Here is a 15,471-nt window from a genome sequence, read left to right as displayed (position 1 = left end):
ACGAATCAGACAGCTGACAAACATTCTACACGTTCATATTCTGCGTTTAAAAGAAAGCTTTTCTGTCGGTCACCACATTATTTCGTTCAGTCCAAACATGAAAGAATATGCATTTCCTAGTGTAATAATGCCTTTTAATTTATGAACACAGTTCAGTCAGAGCCGCTTAGTTCTTCAACCCCTTCTGCTTACTTGACACTTTCAGCCTCGCTGTTTTGCATTGGTTAATGTAGGCGGAGTTTAAGTCACAGTGCGCCTTCCAAAACAAGGAACGTGTGTCCACACAAGGGCAGTTAAGTTACTGCTACCCGGGAGAAGAGGCGAAGAGGTGCGATGATTTCATAGACAGCATTCCCCGTTATTGACATTAAAGAGGTAACGTTGATATTAAAACGCGGACGCTTTGTTTGAATGGTCTTGATAGTTAAAAAAAAAAAACGTTACTACTAGTTCATCCGCGCCTACAGCAATGGCACTGAGAAATTCAAGATGGTCAATGGCTGTGCATCCCAACAAATAAAGTTGTTTATGCATGTTTTGGTGTTCCCATTGGTGGCTTTGTTAGTATGGGCTTTCATGAACTAAAGAACTGTTTTTTTAAGTGTTCAGTGGTTACTTGAATGCTTATTAGAGATATATTTGAATGATGATCTTTTTATTAAGAAGCAGACTATGCTTTGAAAAGTTTTTCTATTGGTCTAAACCCAATGAATATCTTCAGTGTTGTGGAGGTGTCACGGTCGAGTTCTAGGAGAGCTCTGAAGGTCCCTTACAAATGTGTTCTATCATATCTGTATTCTTTTCATTGCTAATATTATTGCTGGAGAAATGCATCATCACCTGATTATCACGGGTTATTATGAACCTATTGTTAAATAATCATTGTTTATTGTCCACCTACTGTAGTTGTACCACAACCCTTGAAGAACATGGAAGCATCTGAAGAGTCTATAAGAATGACTCCGGATCCTCAGAGCAAAACATGTCTACAGAATCAGGACACACACATATATCAAGAGAAAAAACCATCTGCACAATCAGGTAGGTACTCCATCACACAGGTAACAGAAAAAAGCTTCCTATATTTTTAGCTTTTGATGTCAAAGTCTGTGCGTCCAGTCAAACTTGACTAAAACAGTTATATCACTTGGTAGAAGTAAAGTGTAAATTTTCCTGTTATTTTCATAAGTAATTATTTGTGTGGTAATAAGTTAAAATTAGAAGCTCTTTTTGGTATAAAGTAGTAATGAAATAGCAATGACTAGTAATGGCAATTTTTCTGATTATTATAACTCAAAAATGAAGTGTGTGGTGTGTGTTTCACAACTTGGTTAGAAATGATAAAGGTAATCTAAAACATGTTGCTTTAGTTGTGTAACAGTTATGTAATACAAATAATAGCTTAATGGAACCCTGTTATTAAAATTTATTGTGATAGCTCTGATGCTGTAATCAAGCAGTCATATATAGTCAGGTATATTGTAGTTAAAGGGGTCATATGATGCGATTTCATTGCGTTTCAGAAGGCGGGGCATAGAGGAGAAACAATAATGTACAGTATGTGGAAAATAATGTGTTTTTTTTACTTTAAACCGCATAAACACATTTCATTACACCAAATACACAAAATAATGTTCTTTTTAGCAGCATCATATGACCCCTTTAATTAAATGTGAAGACTGTTTTATCATTCACCTGGGATGATTATAAGGTCTGCAATACAGCAATTCAAACACTTGCTAGGGCTTACTGTAAAATTGTTTGTACACTGTAAAAAAAATGGCGGAAAATGCACTGGTAATTTTCATTAACAGTAAAACAATGCAGTGCAGTGCAAAATTCAAAGTACAGGTAAAACACCTGTAAAAATCAATTCGGAAAATTGCTTCAATTTAATACAGTACACTGTGCCCTATTTTTATAGATTTTTTACAGCATAGGGCAGCATGGAAGAAGCCTTGAAAACCAAAGCCATGTGAGCTTGTGTATGATGATTGCAGTGAACACAATCAAGTGATTCTATGATGACTCATGAGCAATTCATGTGATGATTTTTGTTACATTGAATATTCATGAGATATGTTGTTTTAACAGTTCCAGTATACAATCAAAATCGGTATACTGGTACTGTTGAATCTATATACTGTTGTAATTCGAGAGTCAGTCATGTTAATGTATTTACATACTTTTGTATGGTGCTTGCATATTTTATTTTATCCAACATTTTAGCGTATGCGTCGACTGTTCTCAGCAGCGTGGGCTTCCATGGGAATGAGGCGGCGACTCTTGCATCCACAGGGTTTGGTGTGGTTAAAGTGGGAGGGACCATTCCTGCAGTCTTTCTAGTGGACAAAGTGGGGCCTAAAGTCCTACTATGTGTTGGAGCTGTTGTCATGATGTTGTCAACAGCAACACTGGGGGCCGTTACATTGCAAAGTCACACACATGTTTCTAGCCTATGCAGAGGTCCTGTTAATAAAGCAAACCTAACAGTATTTGGGACGGGAGAAGAGACTGATTTCCAGACAAACAATCCACTGGGTTTATACCAGCCTTCTTACAATGAACTTCAAAACAAGCACAAAACAAATGTTTTCCTCTTTAATGACACTAAGGACCATTGGATTTTAAACTATACTCATGATTATAGGACATTTATGGAACTGGCTAAGGGTTCTGAGAAAGACAGTTCCAAAATTGCACTTCAGTCTCTTCATGTTAATGAGGTGTCACCCTCTCTGAAATGGATCTCTCTGGTCAGCTTGCTGGTTTATGTAGCTGGATTTTCCATCAGCTTGGGACCAAGTAAGATTCAGTCACTGTTCACACTGTCACATAAAACAAAAACGTCCTGTTAAAGGAATAGTTCAATAGTTGGAAATGTACTCACTCTCAGGCCATCCAAGATGTAGATGAGTTTGTTTCTTCATCAGAACAGATTTAGAGAAATTTATCATTACATTATTTGCTCACCACTGGATCTTCTGCAGCGAATGGGTGCCATCAGAATGAGAGTTCAAACAGCTGATAAAAACATCACAACGATCCTCAAGTAATCCACACGACTCCAGTCCATCAGTTAACATCTTAATGCTGCATGTTTGTAATAAACAAAGCCATCATTAACACATTTTAACGTCACACTGTTGCTTCCAGCTAAAATATGAGTCCTCTATCCAAAATATAGCTTTCTCAGATGAAGAAACAAACTCGTCTTGAATGGCCTGTGGGTGAGCAAATTGTCATTTTTGGGTGAGCTATTCCTTTAAGGGGTGGTCCATCCAAAAATGAAATTATGTCACCATTTAATCACCCTCATGTCATTCCAAACCAATATGACTGAGTTTCTTCTTTGGATCACAAAAGGAAAATTTCAAATAATGTAGTTATTTTTAAGTTTTAGAACTTTAACATGCAACTGCAATAAACAGGGATTTCTTGTATTTTAAGGTTCATAAAATCCAGTGAGTTGTTAACCGCTGTGACTGGATAATTGAATAAGTAAACTGAAATTCAAGAATCATATCAGTCCAATTTGTAAACAAATCATTCAGACTGATTCATTGAAACATTCAGCCTCAAAAGAAGGAATTTATTGTGAATTTGTTCGAACATTGCTAGTGCTACTACTCTCCAGTGAGCTGTTAACTGCTGTGATTGGATCATTGAATCAGTTAAACGTAAGAACTGGATCAGTCTTTTTTTATGAACAAATCTTTCAAGCCGATTCATTTAAAACATCTGACTCAAAAGAATATTTTTTATGGAGCTTTGCAGCCCCAGTGCCAATTCGCTTTCTGTAATGAAAAGAGAGGCCAGAATAATCTTCAGATATTTAGAAGAATGGTAGTCAAGCAGGTTTGGAACAACGTGAGATTGATTAAATGTTTTATTTTTTTATTTTTTTATTTTTTTTTTAGGTGAACTATTCTTTTAATGTTGCATTTCTATGAAAAGCATATGTTGCAGATTTTTCATTTTTATAAGCTGTTTTTTTTTTTAACCAAATTTAATCATCAATCTGCAGTGGTTCATGTGGTTTTGAGTGCGATCTTCCCGACTGGCATCCGTGGAAAGGCTGTGTCCGTCATCTCTGCCTTTAACTGGGCCACAAATTTGCTCATATCGATGACTTTCCTTACTCTGACAGGTAACACACATACAAACACAGAAAGGGGTTATTTACAGCTATGAGATCAGTAGATCATGGAGACCCAGTCGTATTGCAGGGTGCAGGCAGCGTATTTTTCAGCATCTGGCTTCTGAAGGTCATCCAATAAAAGTTAAAACCCATGAAGATTGAGGCTGTCTCTGTTTAGATAAGTAGTTAAATACTCTTGTACGCTGGGTCCTTGATCTGGCACTATTAGGAGGAAAATTTGATAATTAGTGAACATCACTATTACCTTTTCTCAAACTTCAAGTTAGTGGTTTGATTAAATTCCTAAGCCTAAGTATTAAATTTAATACAAAAACGGTCTCTTACTGTTTGTGCTACAGACAATTTCATTACATTTCTAAAAAGAGTCTGACAAGCAAGACACCATAATGACCCTCCACGAGTTATTTAAGAGCACAGTTAATTTTGCCATAGATCATTAACTAACAGGGTCAAAGGGATGTGTTGTTTTGATTCGAGTTTCTATTCTGGAAAAACATTGGATTGATTATTAATGTTAGAATTTAACCCAGCATGTTGTTCTCATAACCTACAAGTGTTGCCTTAGCCTATCTAAAATTATATAAATCAAAGGTTTTCAGATGGGTCCAGGGACCTTAAGGGGTCCGCAAGGGGGTCTGTGGAAAATTTGAGAAAAAAATTAAGCCTGTCATTGTTAACTGTAAACATTCTCTGGAACAATATTTGTTGTGAAAAGGGCACTACAAATACATTTGAATTAAATTAACATTTATTATTACATAATAGGTGGTAGAAAAAAACTCTTAATAGAATATCATTATTTTTCATATATATTATTTACATATCATATAGATAGATATATAGATATAATTTGCTTTGGCTTCGGTAACAGTATAAAAGCCAGTTATTTAATTTTGCAAACAAGGTGTTTACAATATCATTATTATTTTTTTATATTTATTTTTTTTACACCGTATCAGTCCTTATGTATGAAAATATCTAACTGTCTTTATATTTTAGGAAGTGGTCCCTCGCAAAGGGATCATAATATTTGGGGATTCATAGCATTAAAATACTTGAAACTTATACACTATAAAGATTCATCAGACTAATTTTTATGAAATATTGTAATTATCAAATTCAATGAGGGCTGTAAAGACTATATGACAATAGAAGCAAAGTTTTGTTCTCAGACACTGCTCACTAAGTGTGGATGGAGTAAGGATTGTGTGTTTAGAGGCAGTTCACCAAACATTCATTTGCCACCTGTGGGGATGTTCCTGCAGAGAGGGAATGAAAACTCAAAGAAACAAACTTACAAAGCGTTGCACAGAACAATAAACAAAACAGTTTTTGTAGCAGAAAGGAGTGCTTTTCAGAGGTGATTTACTGAACTGTGTTGTGGTTGTAGAGAGGATCGGCCTGCCCACCGTGATCTTCTCCTATGCTGCTATGAGCTTCGTGTTGGTGGTGTTTGTGATTGTATTTGTGCCAGAGACGAAAGGCAGATCGCTGGAACAGATCTCTAAGGAGCTTGCCGTGAAGTGAGCACACACACACACACACACACACACACACACACAAATGCCTCTCATGTTAATGGTCCCATTGAATTGTGTTGTTCTCAAATTAAGTTAATTAGTTACGGTGACCATCCGTCCTCTTTTCCCCCAAACATGTTCTGGCCAGGATTTCTAAATTGCCTAAAATGTCTGAGTTTTGGCTTTGTTATCCTCAAACTTGCTGAAGGTAGTGACTAAAAAGTAGTTACTTTTTAAGTAAGTACTAAAAGCATTGTACATAATCAACCAATTGTGCCATGCAAGAAGGTGGGATCTACAGAGAACGGATAAATCAAATACCAAATATATAATGTATGAGGACTGTAAAGTGCATGTTAATAGGAAAACAAAGCTAAAACCAGCTATTTTAGGCTATTTTAAATCCCAATGTCCATGAAAAAAAAGAAGACGTACGGTCACCCTGCATTACTAGAGTTTGCTCAGGCATCACTTTTATTATTGCTCATTAAATGTATTAAAATTTGCCATGTAAGACAATTTTATGAATTAAAATAAATTACTACATTAATTAAATAATTTTATTTGTGAATGTTTTAAAGGTCCCATGGCATGAAAATGTCACTTTATGAGGTTTTTTAACATTAATATAAGTTCCCCTAGCCTGCCTATGGTCCCCCAGTGGCTAGAAATGGCGATAGGTGTAAACTGAGCCCTGGGTATCCTGCTTTGCCTTTGAGAAAATGAAAGCTCAGATGGCCCAATCTGGAATCTTCCCTTTATGTCGTCATACGGGGAAAGGTTACCTCCCCTTTCTCTGCTTTGCCCGCCCAGAGAATTTGGCCCGCCCATGAGAAAATGAGCTACTACAGTGCCAGGCGAGTGCAATATTTTTTTTTTCCTCGAGAGACATCATGGCTTGCAAACGAGCGAAGCATGGCAGTTGCCCCGCCTCTCTCCTCCTCATTAGCATTTAAAGCTACAGACACAGAAATGGCACGTCCTAAGGAAAGCTCATTGTGGGACTGGCTCGTAGTGGCTGAAATTCTGCACCAAGGCTGAATTTCGGGAAAGAGACTTCAGATACAGTACTAGGGACCACTTAGGCCTATATAAAAGCATCCAAAAAGCAGCATGTCATGGGACCTTTAATGCATTGTTTAAATCTTATATATTATATTTGGCTAGAAATTCACATATTTACAATGAAGGAGAGACTTGAAAATACAGAATATTCTAGACACTTGGGATGATAAATGTTTTTTTAGCAACCTGTTCTACAAGTTACCCCATTCGGCAAAAAATGTCTTTACAATAGCGTGAGGGTCAAAAACACTCATACACATGATTTTACAATGTTTGACACTTGTCCCATATTGCATGCATCAGTGACTTTTTGTTTTAAAGTGCATAACATAATGGTCAGACACATGTCTTGTTTTGCAGGAATCACCTGAGCAGCAGACTGCTGCATCATAGAAGAAAACACGAGGCTATAGCACAACCCTCACAGGAGGAAAAAGCCCTCACAACGGTTTGACTCTTTACCTAGATGAAGAGTGGAAGTGCACAAGGGTATTTGCAAACAACAGGACAGCCAAACCTGTTACTGCACATTTCAAAGTATTGAAGAGATATAACTGATTGATGTTGTCATTGTGATAATTTAGCTTAATAAACCTTCCTATGGCATGATGGGTCAGTTGAGAATAGTTTTTTTGTCAATATGATTTATTTGTATTCATTTAAAAATATATATTTTAAATAGTTTTGGTATTGACCGAGATTTATATGGAATATTTACAGCTGACTGTTAGGAAACACTTTGGAAATTGTGCAATCATGACCATAATCATGCCATGGCAAGTCAAAGCAAGGTTCTGTGGCCCAGCCACATGTCAGTGTTTGTGTGCTGAGCATTACCAGTTTGACAACACTTAAAGGGTTAGTTCACCCAAAAATGAAAATTAGCCTGTGTTTTACTCACCCTTGAAGCATCCTAGGTGTGTGACTTTTTTTCTTTCAGACGAATCCAATCAGAGTTATATTAAAAAAACGGTCAAGCTACAGACACAGAAATGGCACGTCCTAAGGAAAGCTCATTGTGGGACTGGCTCGTAGTGGCTGAAATTCTGCACCAAGGCTGAATTTCGGGAAAGAGACTTCAGATACAGTACTAGGGACCACTTAGGCCTATATAAAAGCATCCAAAAAGCAGCATGTCATGGGACCTTTAATGCATTGTTTAAATCTTATATATTATATTTGGCTAGAAATTCACATATTTACAATGAAGGAGAGACTTGAAAATACAGAATATTCTAGACACTTGGGATGATAAATGTTTTTTTAGCAACCTGTTCTACAAGTTACCCCATTCGGCAAAAAATGTCTTTACAATAGCGTGAGGGTCAAAAACACTCATACACATGATTTTACAATGTTTGACACTTGTCCCATATTGCATGCATCAGTGACTTTTTGTTTTAAAGTGCATAACATAATGGTCAGACACATGTCTTGTTTTGCAGGAATCACCTGAGCAGCAGACTGCTGCATCATAGAAGAAAACACGAGGCTATAGCACAACCCTCACAGGAGGAAAAAGCCCTCACAACGGTTTGACTCTTTACCTAGATGAAGAGTGGAAGTGCACAAGGGTATTTGCAAACAACAGGACAGCCAAACCTGTTACTGCACATTTCAAAGTATTGAAGAGATATAACTGATTGATGTTGTCATTGTGATAATTTAGCTTAATAAACCTTCCTATGGCATGATGGGTCAGTTGAGAATAGTTTTTTTGTCAATATGATTTATTTGTATTCATTTAAAAATATATATTTTAAATAGTTTTGGTATTGACCGAGATTTATATGGAATATTTACAGCTGACTGTTAGGAAACACTTTGGAAATTGTGCAATCATGACCATAATCATGCCATGGCAAGTCAAAGCAAGGTTCTGTGGCCCAGCCACATGTCAGTGTTTGTGTGCTGAGCATTACCAGTTTGACAACACTTAAAGGGTTAGTTCACCCAAAAATGAAAATTAGCCTGTGTTTTACTCACCCTCGAAGCATCCTAGGTGTGTGACTTTTTTTCTTTCAGACGAATCCAATCAGAGTTATATAAAAAAAACGGTCCTTCCGCATATGACAGAGTACCGGAAGTGAGAGAAAAGTGTTTATTACGTTTGAAATATGGATATTTATCTTACAAAAACGGAGACCTTTATTCACCCCCCGGAGCCGTGTAAGGGACGTTTTATTATGGATGCGTGCACTTTATTTCACGTCTTCTGAACTGTTGACAACCAACACCAACACCCGCTTACCCCCATTGAAAGGCTTGGAGGGGCCAGGACAATTTTTAATATAACTCCGATTGGATTCGTCTGAAAGAAGAAAGTCACATACACCTAGGATGCTTCGAAGGTGAGTAGAACAGGCTAATTTTCATTTTTGGGTGAACTAACCCTTTAAAGGTGTGTCTCTGGAATGAGATGCATTTATGTAATAAAGTCACCGAATTGCAAATCGGCATGTTATGTAATATTACAAAATAAAATTTTGTTCATTAAAAAATTTTTGATTTTCGTAAAAAAAAAAAAAAAGGTCTTAGCGCTTTACTGTGTATTGCTGTACACCCAAAGCGCTTTACAATCATATGGGGGGGGGTCTCTCCTCAACCACCCCCAGTGTGCAGCATCCACCTGGATGATGCGACTGCAACCACAGGACAACAGCGCCAGTGCACTCACCACACACCAGCTACAGGTGGAGAGGAGAGAGAGTCATAGAGCCAATCAAGTGGATGGGGATTATTAGGAGGCCATGATTGACAAGGGCCAGTGGAGGGAATTTGGCCAGGACACCGGGGTTTCACCCCTACTCTTTACGATGAGTGCCATGGGATTTTTAATGACCACAGAGAGTCAGGACCTCGGTTTAACGTCTCATCCGAAAGACGGATCAGAGGTCGCACTACTGGTGGCCATACTGGAGTTGAGATGTCTGGAGGTTACTCCATTTCTATGAAAGTGGATGGGGAAGGAGGGGTAGCCGCCATTTTTTTTTGTGTTTGTGTGGGTGAAAGGAATGTTGGTCAGAAAATCAGTAAATGTAAATGTAAATCAGCAATTATGTATGTGTCAGTATTTTCTTACACCACAATTTTCACCAAACACCAACATACAATTTTTCACAAATGGTTTGATAAAATACTTTACCCCAAGACAACAAGTTAAATTAGGTCACCTTCAATTATTTAAATTACTGCGACACCTTGGAGATAACAACTCTACTTAACCAATTAGCGTTCACACTCACTGTTTGTACAAGTTTCACAAAAAAAAAAAAAACTTCTAAACTTTTACCATAGGCAAAACAGCTTTGTTAATTCAAACATTTTCAATTCAAGTGTTCAATAAATCACAATCACTTTCAAAACTTTCACAATTCAAATGTTCACACACACAAAAAAAAACTTTTAAGCTTTTCCCAATTAATAACACTCCCGCAATCAAAAGCACAGGATTTCCAAAAACACAATAGTTTTCTTTTAAAGGTCCCATGGCATGAAAATTTCACTTTATGAGGTTTTTTAACATTAATATGAGTTCCCCTAGCCTGCCTATGGTCCCCCAGTGGCTAGAAATGGCGATAGGTGTAAACCGAGCCCTGGGTATCCTGCTTTGCCTTTGAGAAAATGAAAGCTCAGATGGCCCAATCTGGAATCTTCCCTTTATGTCGTCATACGGGGAAAGGTTACCTCCCCTTTCTCTGCTTTGCCCGCCCAGAGAATTTGGCCCGCCCATGAGAAAATGAGCTACTACAGTGCCAGGCGAGTGCAATATTTTTTTTTTCCTCGAGAGACATCATGGCTTGCAAACGAGCGAAGCATGGCAGTTGCCCCGCCTCTCTCCTCCTCATTAGCATTTAAAGCTACAGACACAGAAATGGCACGTCCTAAGGAAAGCTCATTGTGGGACTGGCTCGTAGTGGCTGAAATTCTGCACCAAGGCTGAATTTCGGGAAAGAGACTTCAGATACAGTACTAGGGACCACTTAGGCCTATATAAAAGCATCCAAAAAGCAGCATGTCATGGGACCTTTAATGCATTGTTTAAATCTTATATATTATATTTGGCTAGAAATTCACATATTTACAATGAAGGAGAGACTTGAAAATACAGAATATTCTAGACACTTGGGATGATAAATGTTTTTTTAGCAACCTGTTCTACAAGTTACCCCATTCGGCAAAAAATGTCTTTACAATAGCGTGAGGGTCAAAAACACTCATACACATGATTTTACAATGTTTGACACTTGTCCCATATTGCATGCATCAGTGACTTTTTGTTTTAAAGTGCATAACATAATGGTCAGACACATGTCTTGTTTTGCAGGAATCACCTGAGCAGCAGACTGCTGCATCATAGAAGAAAACACGAGGCTATAGCACAACCCTCACAGGAGGAAAAAGCCCTCACAACGGTTTGACTCTTTACCTAGATGAAGAGTGGAAGTGCACAAGGGTATTTGCAAACAACAGGACAGCCAAACCTGTTACTGCACATTTCAAAGTATTGAAGAGATATAACTGATTGATGTTGTCATTGTGATAATTTAGCTTAATAAACCTTCCTATGGCATGATGGGTCAGTTGAGAATAGTTTTTTTGTCAATATGATTTATTTGTATTCATTTAAAAATATATATTTTAAATAGTTTTGGTATTGACCGAGATTTATATGGAATATTTACAGCTGACTGTTAGGAAACACTTTGGAAATTGTGCAATCATGACCATAATCATGCCATGGCAAGTCAAAGCAAGGTTCTGTGGCCCAGCCACATGTCAGTGTTTGTGTGCTGAGCATTACCAGTTTGACAACACTTAAAGGGTTAGTTCACCCAAAAATGAAAATTAGCCTGTGTTTTACTCACCCTTGAAGCATCCTAGGTGTGTGACTTTTTTTCTTTCAGACGAATCCAATCAGAGTTATATTAAAAAAACGGTCCTTCCGCATATGACAGAGTACCGGAAGTGAGAGAAAAGTGTTTATTACGTTTGAAATATGGATATTTATCTTACAAAAACGGAGACCTTTATTCACCCCCCGGAGCCGTGTAAGGGACGTTTTATTATGGATGCGTGCACTTTATTTCACGTCTTCTGAACTGTTGACAACCAACACCAACACCCGCTTACCCCCATTGAAAGGCTTGGAGGGGCCAGGACAATTTTTAATATAACTCCGATTGGATTCGTCTGAAAGAAGAAAGTCACATACACCTAGGATGCTTCGAAGGTGAGTAGAACAGGCTAATTTTCATTTTTGGGTGAACTAACCCTTTAAAGGTGCGTCTCTGGAATGAGATGCATTTATGTAATAAAGTCACCGAATTGCAAATCGGCATGTTATGTAATATTACAAAATAAAATTTTGTTCATTAAAAAAATTTTGATTTTCGTAAAAAAAAAAAAAAGGTCTCTTGCTCCATCACTTTAAGTCATTTTGACTTAAAACTACATTTTGTGTTTTATAACATTAAAGACATTTTTGACAGAATTAAACTTATTAAAACATCTTATCATTATTATAAAACATAAAATGCATTTAAATATAGTTAAGATTGTAGCGATATGCTTTTATTTCTTTTTACCAGCTGTATATTTAATGACTTTCCAGAAGTACATGTGACGTCACGTGACATGTTTTTTTACAAGCTGTTTTCTCGACGGTGGTTCAAACACTTATTGGGCAAATACATGAGGCTTGATACGTTTCGGTAAGTTGTACGTTATCTTTTAATACCCTTTAAAAGTGTATTCGTGTTTTTTTCGCACTGTATTTAGTAGTAAAGTGGAAATGATTGGTTTACTCACGCCAAGCGCTTCATGGCTACAGCAATCTGTCACGCAACGTAAAAGCTTCAAACGACATTTATTGTTTGATTTTCTTAATATAATCGACAAATTGAGAACATAGATTCTTTGCTTATGACTGCATTTCAAACGGCACATTGTGACTAATTTCGATGAAGGGCATTAGAGGTGGACTACTAACAGGCCTAAATATGTTTGTGCGGTTGAAATTTAAACATGATAAAAATATAAAAGATGAAAGCACAATCAAATTGATGAAAAAATAGTTACAAAACGATTAAGTAAGAGGCAGTGGACATGCAGTACTTTGTGAATGACCTGTGGGCCTAAATACGAGTAATGCTGGGATATTACTCTTGCAGAGACATGGACACAATGATTTAATATAGGGGTTATTTTATTTTGTTTATTATAAAATACAAAAGTTTTAACATATTACAAACATATGGACCAAAGACTCCTTCACAACCCAGAGTGTTCTTGTCCACAGTATACACCAGATATACATCACCTGCTGTTTAAATGTTTAGTGTTTGCCCTTTAACTCCTCGCTTCTGACTTATTAAATGAGTTGCAAAGACATCACTAGAATCAACTTAACTAAAATTTCCAAGAACTTTCAGTAAAATGCGATCCTTAAATGTCTTTTACTTTGGTGTCCATGCATTATATAATAGTTAATTCAAGTGTTTATAAACTACACAATGTCAGCAACACAATGTCAATGCACTAATGGTCCTCTTCTGAGCTTTAAGAGGTCGTCATTAATCGCTGTGGGGTCCGAACACCAAAGTCAGCATTCAAAGGCATGACTGAAAACACACGACCCAGACCCGCTTGGACGTGAAATGGCAAAAGCTGCCTTGGAGACACATACAGTACAACAGTTACAAGCCTTAAAACATTCAATGATAAGGTGCTTTTCATTTCAAACCGGTGCCTACGTATGCGTGTGTGGTTTATGACAGTGTTTTCTGACACTCAAACAGCAGAGGATAAATCTGCTCCACTGCAGACGCCACACTCTGCACATTTGGTCCTAGAGAGAGGGAAAGATGGTCATTAACAATAAGCTCTAACATTAGTTCAGCTTTTCATTATACAAGAAAGTCGGTACTAAACAGTGGGTTGCATTCATTATTCATGGGTATATTTGTGTGAAAATGTTTTCATGCCGAAATCATGAAAGAATTCTTAAAAAGGTCTGCACTTAAATAAAAATAAGCAAAATATGCAATATATATATATATATATATAATTCCTGCATATACAAGAACACTAAGACAATTATTAGTATCATAAAATGAATAAAGAAATTTAAATCTTAAACAAATAAAAACAGACCAGAGCCTCATTGTAGCTTACTGCATTATATTTGCCCATTTTCAGACCTTCATGATCTACACAGCTTGAGTCCTGTGGGCTGCCTATAAAGTGGCCCTATTATGCCATTTCGAATATTGCCTTTCATGCTGTGTGTAATGTAGCTGTCTGTGAATGTAAATTATCTGCAAAGTTGTGAAGCTGACAGTGCATATAACGTAATAATAAAGTTATTGTCTCCCCAAAAAAAAGATTTAAAAAAGAATCGACTCTGAACAGCCTAAATGAGTAATCATTAATTCGAATCCCACTTCCGTGAGGCTACACATCACGGGGTAACACATTTGCATAATGCCCACCTGTTCTACGTTGACCGGCTGCGAACAACCACCCTCAAACACAGTAGCTTGTGTGGTTAACATCATATCTAGAAGATGCTGTGAAAGTAAATTTATTTGATTTTCACTTCCGAATGAAGAGACTGCAAAGAATCAATGGTTGACATTCATTTTTTTCCCACTGTGCCACAGCAGCACAATCCCAGTCTTTTTTGTGTTCCCATCATTTTATTGATGACTGCTTCTATAATCTCAGGGAGTTCAACGCAGGATTCACAAACCTCTTGATATTGAAGGATGCCTCAGTACCCAGTTTATTTGGACCAGATTGCTCCTGTGAAACTCGACTTGTAAGTATGATTAATAATTGGTGTTTATATTTTCTAGGGATCGTTCAAAATACACACATTTCTCTATAAAATAGGCATCTAATGCTCAACTAATGCAGAAACGCATATCTGTCGTACTTTGTGGCAGCAGAGGTTTTCACCTTCGCTTGGCATTCTAATACAGTTCCCACACGTGCACCTAAATAAACCATAACAATGACGCTGCGATCACGTCTTATAACTAACACAAACTTAAGTTAACACTAACCACTGAGAAACATCCTGCTCCAGTCGTGCTAGCGAATCAGTGTCTGGTTGATCAACTACTTCAGACGTTTCATCATCGGACTCGGCCTCGAATTTATAAGGTAAAATCGATACAATCTTTTCTCTCTATACATTCTCTCCGGTGCTGTCATTCAGTTATGGCAATGAGCGTTTCGTTTCCAACACACGCTGTACGCGGTAGACCAATAACAAAGGACTGGGTCATCTGACCAATCAGAGCAGAGTAGGCTCACGCAAAGGAGGGCTTTAGAGAGACTGATTCTTCGAACTGCTTCGTACGAATCATTAAAGGGGTCATATGATGCGATTTCATTTTTTCCTTTCTCTTTAGAGTGTTACAAGCTCTTGGTGCATAAAGAAGATCTGTAAAGTTGCAAAGACTAAAGTCTCAAATCCAAAGAGATATTCTTTATAAAAGTTAAGAGTTAGCCACACCTACCTAAAACGGCTCGTTCGAACACGCCCCCACATACAGTGGGGCAAAAAAGTATTTAGTCAGCCACCAATTGTGCAAGTTCTCCCACTTAAAAAGATGAGAGAGGCCTGTAATTTTCATCATAGGTATACCTCAACTATGAGAGACAAAATGAGAAAAAAAAATCCAGAAAATCACATTGTAGGATTTTTAAAGAATT

The 15,471-nt window shown here is 37.3% G+C and overlaps 2 protein-coding genes across 5 annotated transcripts in view; one reads left to right on the top strand and one right to left on the bottom strand.

The window, feature by feature from the left end:
• Positions 1-7,643, top strand: LOC107756393 (solute carrier family 2, facilitated glucose transporter member 12-like). The gene is made up of 5 exons (XM_016573472.1): positions 1-375; positions 907-1,041; positions 4,028-4,150; positions 5,553-5,685; positions 7,108-7,643. Exons 2-5 carry the CDS (start codon positions 930-932, stop codon positions 7,199-7,201), a joined length of 462 nt encoding a protein of 153 aa, XP_016428958.1. The 5' UTR covers positions 1-375; positions 907-929; the 3' UTR covers positions 7,202-7,643.
• A 5,110-nt stretch (positions 7,644-12,753) lies between these two features.
• The window catches only part of LOC107756392 (TATA box-binding protein-like protein 1), a 16,400-nt gene continuing 13,682 nt past the window's right edge, over positions 12,754-15,471 (bottom strand). The window contains exons 7-8 of one of the 4 annotated variants that reach the window (XM_016573468.1): positions 13,503-13,597; positions 12,754-13,420 (exon numbers count right to left, since the gene is read on the bottom strand). In XM_016573468.1, the coding sequence (XP_016428954.1) occupies positions 13,518-13,597 (80 nt within the window). In that variant the 3' untranslated portion in view covers positions 12,754-13,420; positions 13,503-13,517. Of the gene's footprint in view, positions 13,598-14,240; positions 14,319-15,471 lie in introns of all 4 variants that reach the window. The other 3 variants (XM_016573470.1, XM_016573471.1, XM_016573467.1) reach the window with 3 other exon arrangements.

This window comes from Sinocyclocheilus rhinocerous, unplaced genomic scaffold, assembly GCF_001515625.1.
Source record: "Sinocyclocheilus rhinocerous isolate Xijiao unplaced genomic scaffold, SAMN03320098_v1.1 scaffold712, whole genome shotgun sequence".
NCBI classification, from domain to species: domain Eukaryota; kingdom Metazoa; phylum Chordata; class Actinopteri; order Cypriniformes; family Cyprinidae; genus Sinocyclocheilus; species Sinocyclocheilus rhinocerous.
The sequence above is the reverse complement of the archived record's forward strand: the minus strand, read 5'-3'. Positions and strand labels throughout refer to the sequence as shown.

What these genes read in the sequence shown, in the direction of transcription:
- LOC107756393 (XM_016573472.1), top strand. Translation starts at nt 930, where the DNA reads ATGGAAGCATCTGAAGAGTCTATAAGAATGACTCCGGATCCTCAGAGC. An exon ending in GACTTTCCTTACTCTGACAG is followed by an intron (nt 4,151 to 5,552) that starts GTAACACACATA and finishes TTGTGGTTGTAG; the next exon opens with AGAGGATCGGCCTGCCCACC. An exon ending in TCTAAGGAGCTTGCCGTGAA is followed by an intron (nt 5,686 to 7,107) that starts GTGAGCACACAC and finishes CTTGTTTTGCAG; the next exon opens with GAATCACCTGAGCAGCAGAC.